Source organism: Nansenia antarctica, assembly GCF_963989245.1.
Source record: "Nansenia antarctica genome assembly, chromosome: 6".
Taxonomy (NCBI): Eukaryota; Metazoa; Chordata; class Actinopteri; order Argentiniformes; family Microstomatidae; genus Nansenia; species Nansenia antarctica.
Window position 1 is genome coordinate 68,613,875 of NC_137676.1, and position 12,500 is coordinate 68,626,374.

General features: G+C 46.1%; 1 protein-coding gene across 1 annotated transcript in view; it reads right to left on the reverse strand.

The window, feature by feature from the left end:
* Positions 1–12,500, reverse strand: part of pax5 (paired box 5) — a gene marked incomplete at both ends in the record, with an annotated part of 51,917 nt that overhangs the window by 19,023 nt on the left and 20,394 nt on the right. Inside the window, 1 exon segment of the mRNA XM_080533731.1 lies at positions 9,295–9,476. Coding sequence (XP_080389857.1) covers positions 9,295–9,476 — 182 coding nt within the window.

Sequence of the window (12,500 nt, forward strand, 5' to 3'; positions counted from 1 at the left end):
CCAGTCCTCTAACTAGTCCTCTAACTAGTCCTCTAACTAGTCCTCTAACTAGTCCTCTAACTAGTCCTCTAACTAGTCCTCTAACCAGTCCTCTAACCAGTCCTCTAACTAGTCCTCTAACCAGTCCTCTAACTAGTCCTCTAACCAGTCCTCTAACCAGTCCTCTAACCAGTCCTCTAACTAGTCCTCTAACCAGTCCTCTAACTAGTCCTCTAACCAGTCCTCTAACTAGTCCTCTAACCAGTCCTCTAACCAGTCCTCTAACTAGTCCTCTAACCAGTCCTCTAACTAGTCCTCTAACCAGTCCTCTAACTAGTCCTCTAACCAGTCCTCTAACTAGTCCTCTAACTAGTCCTCTAACCAGTCCTCTAACTAGTCCTCTAACTAGTCCTCTAACTAGTCCTCTAACTAGTCCTCTAACCAGTCCTCTAACTAGTCCTCTAACCAGTCCTCTAACCAGTCCTCTAACCAGTCCTCTAACTAGTCCTCTAACTAGTCCTCTAACTAGTCCTCTAACTAGTCCTCTAACTAGTCCTCTAACCAGTCCTCTAACCAGTCCTCTAACCAGTCCTCTAACTAGTCCTCTAACTAGTCCTCTAACCAGTCCTCTAACCAGTCCTCTAACCAGTCCTCTAACTAGTCCTCTAACTAGTCCTCTAACTAGTCCTCTAACTAGTCCTCTAACCAGTCCTCTAACCAGTCCTCTAACTAGTCCTCTAACTAGTCCTCTAACCAGTCCTCTAACCAGTCCTCTAACCAGTCCTCTAACTAGTCCTCTAACTAGTCCTCTAACTAGTCCTCTAACTAGTCCTCTAACCAGTCCTCTAACCAGTCCTCTAACTAGTCCTCTAACTAGTCCTCTAACCAGTCCTCTAACCAGTCCTCTAACCAGTCCTCTAACTAGTCCTCTAACTAGTCCTCTAACCAGTCCTCTAACTAGTCCTCTAACTAGTTCTCTAACTAGTCCTCTAACTAGTCCTCTAACCAGTCCTCTAACCAGTCCTCTAACCAGTCCTCTAGTCCTCTAACTAGTCCTCTAACCAGTCCTCTAACTAGTCCTCTAACTAGTCCTCTAACTAGTCCTCTAACCAGTCCTCTAACCAGTCCTCTAACCAATCTAACTAGTCCTCCTTGGTCCTTGAAGTGTGCATGTTGTCATGAGAAAACAACAGCCTGAGACCCCCCCCCCCCCCCCGCGCGCGCGCGCCACCGTCATCTTTTACCAATCAGAGGAGGGCCAGGGGATATCGCTACGGTAACGCGTCCCGCTGAAAAAACAAACAAACTCTATTGACGTCCCCTGAGCAGCAGGAAGTGAGGTAATAATAAAAACAATGACGGACAGGTCAATACTGCTCCCGCCCACATGGTTTACCCCTGCTGTGATCAGATGATGGGTGAAGTCAACGGGAGTGGCAGCGTGAGTCTCTATTAGACAGGTCAGGTGTCAATCAGCCAGCTGGAAACACACACTGGACTGTCTGAGGGGGAGGGGGAACGCAGCTGAACATTCTAATTGGTGACATCACTAAACACCTAGAAGGATGACACGTCTAGAGAGTCGCTCGACGTGGATTAACAAGAGTAGCACCTCTCTAACTGCAGTGTGTGTGTGTGTGTGTGTGTGTGTGTGTGTGTGTGTGCGTGCATGTGTGTGTGCAAGTGTCGTATATTTCTGTAGTATGTATGATCTATGTATGAATATGTGGTATGTTTTAGACACACACACATGCCAGGGCATGCAGGGACACAGATGACCAGCAGGGACCTTTGGGGGTTGGGCAGGGACACACATGCACGCTGGCCCCTCCCCTCTGGAGGGGAACGGGGAGAGAGACACAGAGAGCGCTCTCTTCCCACCCGAGGTCCATGGAGAACGCATGTAATGTATGAATCTGCCTGGAACTGATTAAATTGTCTTAAACTAACTGTTCTTTGATTCATAATCAATAAGAATACACGACAGTAAATGGCGAGCAAGCGACGGAGATAATATAACTTAATTTACAGTATTGTGCGGACTCTTCAATTCGACGAAGAAGGTAGATTTTCTGCAGAAATCTCTCTCTAGTCGATTGGTGTGTTTAAAATAGGCTGTAAATCTCAGATAAGTTATAGTCAAAAGAATCTGTGTAACGGTAATCTTGTTGGAATAGAAGCAAACTTTTCATAATCTTTGATGGGTGGGTGGTGAGAGCCGGACTTGGAAGCCCGTTTTTTGTAAAATATAGTGTTTGATGGTAAGGTTTGTTTGTACGGTATTGGAATATCGTGTGTGTCTGTGTAAAATTCGGTGAGGTTGTGTTTATGTGTTGGAGTGTGGGTGGACTCGGTAGTCTGTTTTATATTGTAGCAGTGGAGAACATGTGAGGCTCTTTTGTCTGTTTGGAAGGACGCCATTGTGTAAGCGGCCATTTGCAGTGTACTTTCAGCGGAGTTTAGACGCCATTTGCATTTAGACGCCATTTGCAGTGTGTCAGAGAGTCTATTCTTAGACGCCATTTTTCTTTGTCCTTGAGAAAGGACACACACACAGAGGCCATCTTTATGAGGGAAACGTGAATGTAGAATATTTGAATGAGATAAATAATAGTTAAACTGGGTTGAAAGATAATCTTGATATTGCTGTGTCGTGAAAAGTAATCGTTTATGAAAACAAGTTGTGTTAAAGAGATTGTTTTAAAGCAGGCTACAAACACGCGGTGATTTTTCAAGGGAAACGGGTTGTAGCCCCCCTCTTCTTGCCTCTGCAAACAAACACTCCTTTAGAAAGCATTCCTTTAGAAAGGAACCTGACTGATTAATTACATTCCTTATTTCTTACAGATCATTTCACATAGGTTGTGTAGTAATTTAGAGATAGAAAGATAGTGAATTGATCATTGGGGTATTTTAAAGTAGTTTAAAGTTTAAGCAATGTTATGTTGTAAAGATTGATCTGGGAGTCCACAGCGGGTTTTTCCCCCAGAAGGACAAAGACTAGCCCCTCCTTCCCCTACTCCATTTTTACACGGAGGCGCTGGCGCATGCGCAATCGATACGCAAGTCGGTTACTTGGCGCCGCCTGCTGGACGAAATACGACAATACATTTTAAAACACTAAATCCTCAGGGAGATACAGCTGAGGTCGATGAAACAGCCCGATACATTAATAAATAGATGGTTATAAATGATTGTAATGTATTACATTAATTTAATTAATTTAATTAATTACAAATTGATTGAATTAATTATTCAGATCATTTTATTTCTCTGTTTTCACAAAACTTTGATCAATTGTTTTGTGACAATCTAATGATATGTTGATAATAGCTAATTGACTTTACAGGTTTGCATCAATGAAGTGTCAATGAATAATTCTAACTAATCATTCATTCCTTTCATTTAACAGTTGATTTATTTACAGGTTGTAATTAATATTTGTAATTTACATATTTTATTTTAGTTAGGTCATTTCCACAGTGTTTGATTAAGGAATAGCAGAATAGTACATATTTGATAGTTGAGCAGTAAAAGGGTTTTTGTGGATCGGTGAATACTTAGGTGTTGATCAGCTTTTGTGATTTAATAATTGTGTTGACCAGAACTGTAATTAGTATTGAATGAGTAATTAAGTGACACATTCATAAACAATTAGGAAACACATTTAAGTATAAAGTACTTACACAGCTATTAGATTTAAGTTAATACTGCACTGACATACACAAGAGGCAAGTCTGTTATTCTGAAGTTGCAGGGTTTTTGTGGGGATGGTCAATACAGTTATATTGGACTAGCATTTGTTTAGCAAACAAGACAAAATAAGGTGGGTTGTAAGAAGCGTACACCTTATCTAATATAGAATATTGTCAGCATATTGAGCAAAGTAGAATGGGGTCGAATTCCACGAAGCTGTTAAAAGATATTAGTGAACATCGTGGAATGTTGGCTACGTTATCCCCTATGGCTATAGTGGAAAAAATGAATCCTCTTGTTAGGGAAATTAGCAAAATGTCAACGAAATGGAATAGCCGTTGGGCATACATTGAACAGCCGTGGCCGAAAGAGGGCAGCATTAATTTACAATTAATTGCAACATTGGAGATACTTATCAATGGGCACAAAGCACATCAAAGAGGAAAGATTAGATCAGAGAAACGCAAGTTAGAGTTAGCTATTTTAGATCTATTTAAGGTAGAGGGACAGAAAATAGCTCAGATGGAACCGGAAAAGAAAAAAGAATTGGCCAGGACACTGGAACAGAAACTGAACATTTCATCCCTAGACCTGTGTTCTGCCCCCAGTCCCCCTCCCTATGCTAAGGCACTGGAGGATCATTCCCAGAAGAAGAAGAAGGAGCCAAGGGGAAAAGGGGACGACAGGAGTGACGAGGAAGATGACAGCGAAGATGGCAGTGAAGACTCAAGTGATGACGACAATGCAGATGGAGGCTACAACGCGCAGGTCAGGAAGATGATAGCCACAGCCGAAAGGAAAGGTGGGAGAAGACGCCCGGAGAAAGAGGGAGATTGTCACCGAATGTCATCAAATACATTAAAGAACTGTCCAGTGCTGATTCGGGGTAACAAGATGGAATATCATCCGTGGCATCATACAGATTTGTCTGAAGTGATCGAGAAACTCCCAGTTCTTCAAGAGGGAGGACATTCGTGGACGCGAGAGGTCGACGTGATACTGACAGGAACGCAGGCCGCGATGGGAGACCTGAAAAGACTCTTAGCTTTTATTGCAGGATTGGATACAATGCAGGAAATATTGATGAAGGCAGGACTTCATAGATATATCAATACATCAGTTTATGATCCAGAGCTCTTCGCAGCAAACAGAGGCAGGCTGTGGAAAGCAATCAGAGAGACCTACCCTACTCACATTCACCCAGACAATATCATTGTGAAGCCACTGGGGGGGGATGAGAATCCCAGGGGTTATATTGCCCGTGTGCACTCTCAATGGAGAAGTGTGACAGGGAAAGACGCTGAAGATAACCCCTTAGAAAAATCCATAATCAGGGAAAAAATACAAGAAGGGCTTCCTACCCCAGTTAAGGATAAGCTAGCAGAAGTGGTGGGGCTACGACACATGAACAAAGCTGTTTATATAGACCACGTAGCTCATCAAGTTGAGTTATATCGAAAGAACATTCAGATACAGAAGGCACGAGACGAAGAATCCCTCAGAATATTGACTCATTTGCAATTGACTGAAAGCGAGAGGAACATAGAGGGAGTGCAGGCTTTAGCCCCACAGCAACAGCCACCTGGAGTGCAGACTGCTACTTACCAGTCCTACTCACAGGGGCCACAAGGGGGGTATCCATACCCACAAGGGCCACCAGGGGTGCAAGCGGTTCCATACCAGATGTACACACAGCCTGGCCAAGGACCACCACCAGGGGGATGGACAGCAGCAGGGAAGGAGATGCTAGAACCATGCCAATGCGACCAGAATGGACATCTAGCCTGTGCCTGCTGCAACAGGCCCCAGGGGGGCGCAGGGGGGAGCCAAGGAGGAGGATATTGGCCCCCTACTACACCTGCTCCAGGAGTGATGAACCCTTACGGAGGCCCAGCAGCTGGCCTATAGGGGTGCCCGGAAGATCCGAGTGGGAGGTGCCAGCTGGTGGTGACAAAGAAGCCTGAAGGCGCCACGCACCTCCCTATGTCTAGAGAATATGTGAAGACAATCGGATTTGAGGGAATTAAACAGCTGATTCCTACAACTGAGCTTGTAGACTTAGAGTACAAGGGACAGAGAGCAACTCTGTCAACGCTTGTGTCAGAACACACGCCAACAGGGCTGCTAGGGAGAGATGCTCTATGCCAATTGAACTGTACAGTAAAATGCACACCTAACGGCTGTCAGGTGACGGTGCCATCCGGTGCTCAGGTTCCATCGACAGCCAGAGTGATTAAGCATAGAACAGACCTACAAGCTTTGCCTTTAAAGGGAGCTGATATAGAATATTGGGTTGATGGGTCTTGTTACGGGGTAGGAGAAACTTTGTGCGCTGGGTATTCCTTAGTTAAAGCACAAAATTCAAAGTTTATTGTAGAACAGGCTGAGGCAGTTCCTCAGCCTTGCTCGGCTCAGTTGGCTGAATTGATTGCCCTCACAGAAGCATGCAACTTGGGAACCGGACGGAGAGTGACAGTGTACACCGACTCTGCCTATGCACATAATGTTTGTCATTTTAATGGAGCTGTATGGAGGGGGCGGGGTTTTAAGAGAACTGATGGTACGCCTATACAGCATCACGCACAGATCATGAAGCTGTTACAAGCCATGATGAAGCCAAAGGAATTAGCTATAGTGAAGTGTGCCACACACAGGTCTGACTCATCACATGTCACACAAGGTAACAGGGCTGCAGAAGATGCAGCCAAAGCCATTACAGGAGCAGACAAGGCAGGTAAAGGTCTTCTGGTCACACATGAAAAGCAATTACAGGGCATGGTCACACTTGAGGATTTATTGATGTTACAGAGTAGAGTAACTACGTTAGACAAGAGCGTTTGGCTAGCAAGGGGGGCAAGTCAGGATGACACAGGTCTATGGAGGAATCATGAGGGGTTGGTTGTAGCACCCTCAGATTTATTAGGCATGTTAATACAGGAAGCCCATGGATTAGCACATGTGGCTAGGGGGGAGGTAAGACGCAAGATCACCAAGAAATATGGGTTTTGGAGTCCATATTTGATGGAACAGATTGACCATGCTTTAGGTCAATGTGGGGTCTGTTGGAGAAACAACATCAGAGTGGGTACACCAGTGGTGTTTGGGCATATCCCTACCCCAATAGGGCCACGGGTGGTGGACAGGGGGGTGGATGTACAGAGTAGGCAGGATGTTGTGCCAACAGGTGCCGAGGTCCCCAGAGAACCTGAGAAGGAGGAGCTACGAGGAGATGCTGTGGTGTTGCCAGAGCCAGTGGCAATGCCAGTGTTACAGCCAGTGACATTACCGGCAGTGCCTGAAACCGAGGGGACAGTGGAAAGCTGTCCAGATGCCAATGAACCAGAAACCAACGAAGCAGAGAGTGCTGACAGTCTGGAGGTCCAGCCTGGGAGTGTCCAAAGCCTGGACACCTGTGCTACTGGGGATGCTGGCGAGTGCCTGCACCATGCTTCAGATGATGCTGAGGGCGACTCCCCAGACCTTGATCAGCGTGGGAGGGGACCAGGCGGTTGCCTGAACCTCAATGACACTGACGGACGACGACCAGTTAGGAAAAGATTAAAGACTATGAATAGGGTAGTGAAGCAGCAGATCAAAGGGAACGACGGGAATGGACAGCAGATGATAGCATGGCTGGAAACGGTCTTAGGGGCATGGGAAACTTATTTTGCCAAGATAGGAGCACCTATTATAGCAGACATGATTTTTGACTTTCTTAGGAGGCAGGGCCTCATTGACTGTTTTTGGAAAATCAGTCACTCAGTCCACGTTAATGAACTTTTCAGAAGACTAGTCCTCACCTGAGGTGAAGATCTATGCATTAATGCATTCCCTTTGTCCTATGCTTACTGTTGGAAAATTATGTGTTATGATAACTGAATGTCATTATTTGTGTATTGTTTGTTTATTTCTATATCGTATGTGATTGATGTCAGTTGAGAAGTGATGTAGTGGTTATGCAAAGATAGGAAAGAGGTTCTGTTCCTAGCGCAACGAAAATGGAAGCTGCTGACTATGAAAGTGTTATCAATCTGAGACAGCGGTAAAGGCTGTTCTCCAACTGGGTACAAGTGCTAGTAACCTCTGACCCTGACGCTTCAAGGACAAAGAAAACATCGGTCGTTGGAAGTTTCTGTATTGATTTGTGCATGATGAACTGTGTTTAGTTTAATTGTGATTGTTATTTTCAAAATTCTTTTTATTATTGGTTGTTTTCTATTTTTTGTTTATGATATCTTTGGTTCCTAATACTGGTCCTGGGTTGGTCTGTGTTATTGTGCTTCTTGTGTTGTGTGTTGGTGTAGTTTTTCTGTCTGTTGTTGTTTATTTTTTAATTTTTAATTTTATTTGAAAAAAAAAAAAAAATTTTTTTTTTTTTTTTGGGGATGTTTTGTGGGGTTTTGTGTTTTTGTTTTTGTTTTATGGTAGTTTAGTTTCGGAACACCCTCTGGGTGGTCCGAGGGGGGATGTGTCGTATATTTCTGTAGTATGTATGATCTATGTATGAATATGTGGTATGTTTTAGACACACACACATGCCAGGGCATGCAGGGACACAGATGACCAGCAGGGACCTTTGGGGGTTGGGCAGGGACACACATGCACGCTGGCCCCTCCCCTCTGGAGGGGAACGGGGAGAGAGACACAGAGAGCGCTCTCTTCCCACCCGAGGTCCATGGAGAACGCATGTAATGTATGAATCTGCCTGGAACTGATTAAATTGTCTTAAACTAACTGTTCTTTGATTCATAATCAATAAGAATACACGACACAAGCAAACATAACATGCTTGTGTGTGTGTGTGTGTGTGTGTGTGTGTGTGCCCTAAGCTCAGAGGTCAAATGAAAAGAAGCTAGTTCAGACAACACACACAGGCTTGAGGCTACATGTAGCTAGCTAGCGTTAAACCCATAGGCCTTAGCTCAGGAGGCTACATGTAGCTAGCTAGCGTTAAACCCATAGGCCTTAGCTCAGGAGGCTACATGGAGCCTTGGAGTAGGAAGACGTTTCCCCCACTGATCTAAGGACATGTTTACCTTCCTCCTCATAATGATTAAAGGGATGGTTCACTATTTTTAAGACCTGTTTTTTCCCGTTGTTGCTATTGATGCAGGAGGACCATCCCCGATAGTTTTTTATGTGCATATCTTTGTTATTTAGCAAGTACAGCCGGCCCTGGCCAGACTCAAGCTCACTGTAAATGGAAGTGAATGGGACAAGTAGGCTGCGTTCGTAAATTCGCTCTAACAGCGCCGGAGCGCACACTGGGTTCAACATCATGAAGGGACCAAGTAATTTGATTGGACAAGAGGAATTCCTTGAGTCCTGATCAGATTTCCAGAGAGCGAATTTTACGAACGCAGCCTTATGTCACTAAATGCCCTTGTAGACCCTTTTAGGAACACCGTGGTTGACAATATAGATAATCCACACCTCTATAGGTTGTACGATCCTACATCAATGCTAATAACTGGAAAAACAAGCCTTAAAACAGCAGTGTGTGTGTGCGTGTGCGAGAACCGTCCCTTTAAGACTAGGATTGTGATGTCGGCTATGTAGTTGATCCCAGATCAGTGTTTAGGGTCGACGTCTTCCCGGAGCCCGGCGCCACGCCCTTACCTCGCCAGGGTCAGGGGTCACATAGAGGTCAGGGATGAGGATTGGCCAGGAGGGCTGTCTGTCAAACAGGCGGTCCAATACCTCGATCTGCTGCGGCGAGAACAGCTCCCCTCTCATCTGCTTCCTGAGGAAGTCCCGCCCCCCGTGCCCGTGCCCGTTGGCCAGCGGAGATTCCTGCATCGCTGTGGATAGAGAGAGAGAGAGAGAGAGAGAGAGAGAGAGAGAGAGAGAGAGAGAGAGAGAGAGAGAACGAGGGATGTTAGAGATAGGAGAAGAAGAAGAAGAAAAAAGGAGGGGGGGTAAAAAAAAGAGGGAATAAGTGAGACTGTGGAGGAGTGTGAAAAAGAGGTGTCGAGTGGAAGACATGGGTTGACAGGACGGACGGAGGGAAACTGAGTTTGTAACCGACACAAAATGGCCGCCCTGGTCTGAGAAATCCTCCATACAACGACAAATAGACCTGGTGAAAAAAGAGCTATATAAATGCAATCCATTATAAACACACACACACACACACACACTCACACACACGGGCACGCACACACACGCACGCACACACACACATACACACACATACTCACACTCACGCACACACACACACACACACATACTCACACTCACGCACACACTCACACACACGCGCACGCACACACACACATACACACACATACTCACACTCACGCACACACACACACACACACGCACACACATACTCACACACACACACACACACACATGGACACACACACACTCACGCACACACACGCACACAAAAACACACACACACACGCACACACACACACTCACACGTACCTGTACCTTATGGCATCAGTATTAGTGTGTGAGCTCTCGTCCCTGTCAGTTATTGGAGGGCTGAGGGTTCTGAGCGAGACAATTATAAGAACTCTGAAGAGTCGCGGCCCGCAAATGATTAGAAACGAGAGCGAACGGAGAAAAAGATAAAGCGAAAAAGGGGATGGGGTGAAAATCCCTGCTATAGAGCCAATTCACCGCTCCTGAGAACCTATTTTAGTCCTGGGGGTCACTGCGTGTGTGTGTGTGTGTGTGTGTGTGTGTGTGTGTGTGTGTGTGTGTGTGTGTGTGTGTGTGTGTGTGTGTGTGTGTCAGTGTGTCAGACAGCGGGGGAGAGACAGAGATGACAGTCTGAGGGGGATCCAAAAATATTTTTTCATTTGGGGTGAAGATACAGACCTATTTCAGCCAGGCTAAGGCCCCCAGTGTCCATTATAGAACGAGGGAGGGAGGGAGAGAGGGATGGAGGTAGAGAGGGGTGGAGGGAGAGAAGGAGAGATAAATGGAAGATGAGTCAAAAGAAAAACAGAGATGTGTGCAATGATACTCAACTGAATACAGTTAGCGTGGTTAAACGTAAACGTTCTGGCCACAATACTGTCTGGACGAGTTGTAAGTCTGCTGTCAAGCAAAATAGCCGTTTTGGGACTTTTTAAACTGTTAAAAATATCCCCCCAAATTTTAAATAAGCTAACAAGCAAATCAAGAGACGAAGCTTGATAATAAACACATAGTTATAACCAGCAATTCTGTGATTTATTACATGAAGAAATAACTGTGAAACGAACCACAAATCAATCGATATCTAAGAGTGGTTATTTTGGTCTGAAAAATACGATTTTAAAAGCACTGTAGCGACGGCACCAGTCAAGACTTTAGATTCTAGGCCCATTTTAGAAGCAACGTTTCCAGAGAAATATTTGTCACACACTGACCACAACCACGCTGACCACAACCACACTGACCACAACCACGCTGACCACAACCACACTGACCACAACCACACTGACCACAACACCACTGACCACAACCACACTGACCACAACACCACTGACCACAACCACACTGACCACAACACCACTGACCACAACACTGCTGACCACAACCACACTGACCACAACACCACTGACCACAACACCACTGACCACAACCACACTGACCACAACACCACTGACCACAACACTGCTGACCACAACCACACTGACCACAACACCACTGACCACAACACTGCTGACCACAACCACGCTGACCACAACCATGCTGACCACAACCACGCTGACCACAACCACACTGACCACACCCACGCTGACCACAACCACGCTGACCACAACACCACTGACCCCAACCACACTGACCACAACACCACTGACCACAACCACGCTGACCACAACCCACACTGACCACAACACCACTGACCACACACGCTGACCACAACCACGCTGACCACAACCACACTGACCACAACACCACTGACCACAACCACTCTGACCACAACACCGCTGACCACAACCACACTGACCACAACCACACTGACCACAACACCACTGACCACAACTACACTGACCACAACCACGCTGACCACAACCACACTGACCACACCCACGCTGACCACAACCACACTGACCACAACCCACACTGACCACAACCACGCTGACCACAACCACACTGACCACAACACCACTGACCACAACCACACTGACCACAACCCACATTGACCACAACCACACTGACCACAACCATACTGACCACAACCCACATTGACCCCAACCACGCTGATCACAACCACGCTGACCACAACCACGCTGACCACAACCCATGCTGACCACAACCCACATTGACCCCAACCACGCTGATCACAACCACGCTGACCCCAACCACGCTGACCACAACCCATGCTGACCACAACCCACATTGACCCCAACCACGCTGATCACAACCACGCTGACCCCAACCACGCTGACCACACCCCATGCTGACCACAACCACGCTACCTACAACCACACTGCCACTGCTGCTGCCAACGCTGCATATCTCGGGAATCAATAAAGGCGATAACTGATAATGACTCATCCAATGCATGAGCATTTATACCCCGGCCTTATTGAAATGATACGAATCAAGTGTTGTGTTACCGTGACAATCTCACCCAGTGGCGCGTGTGGCATTGACACTAGTCACCAAATGGTGAGTGACTCCCCCCTCTCCACTTTGAGTGTCTCCCCCCTCTGTCATCCAGTTTGAAACACAGTACAGTAAAGGGTGAGGCGACATGCTCGCTAGTACGTGAATGAAAGATGCTCCCTGCTTTTCAAGATGCCCGCAAGACATTCAAGATACTCTCAATGTCCATGCAGGATCTAATAGTAGACAAGACACGTGCCTGTGTAATCCTA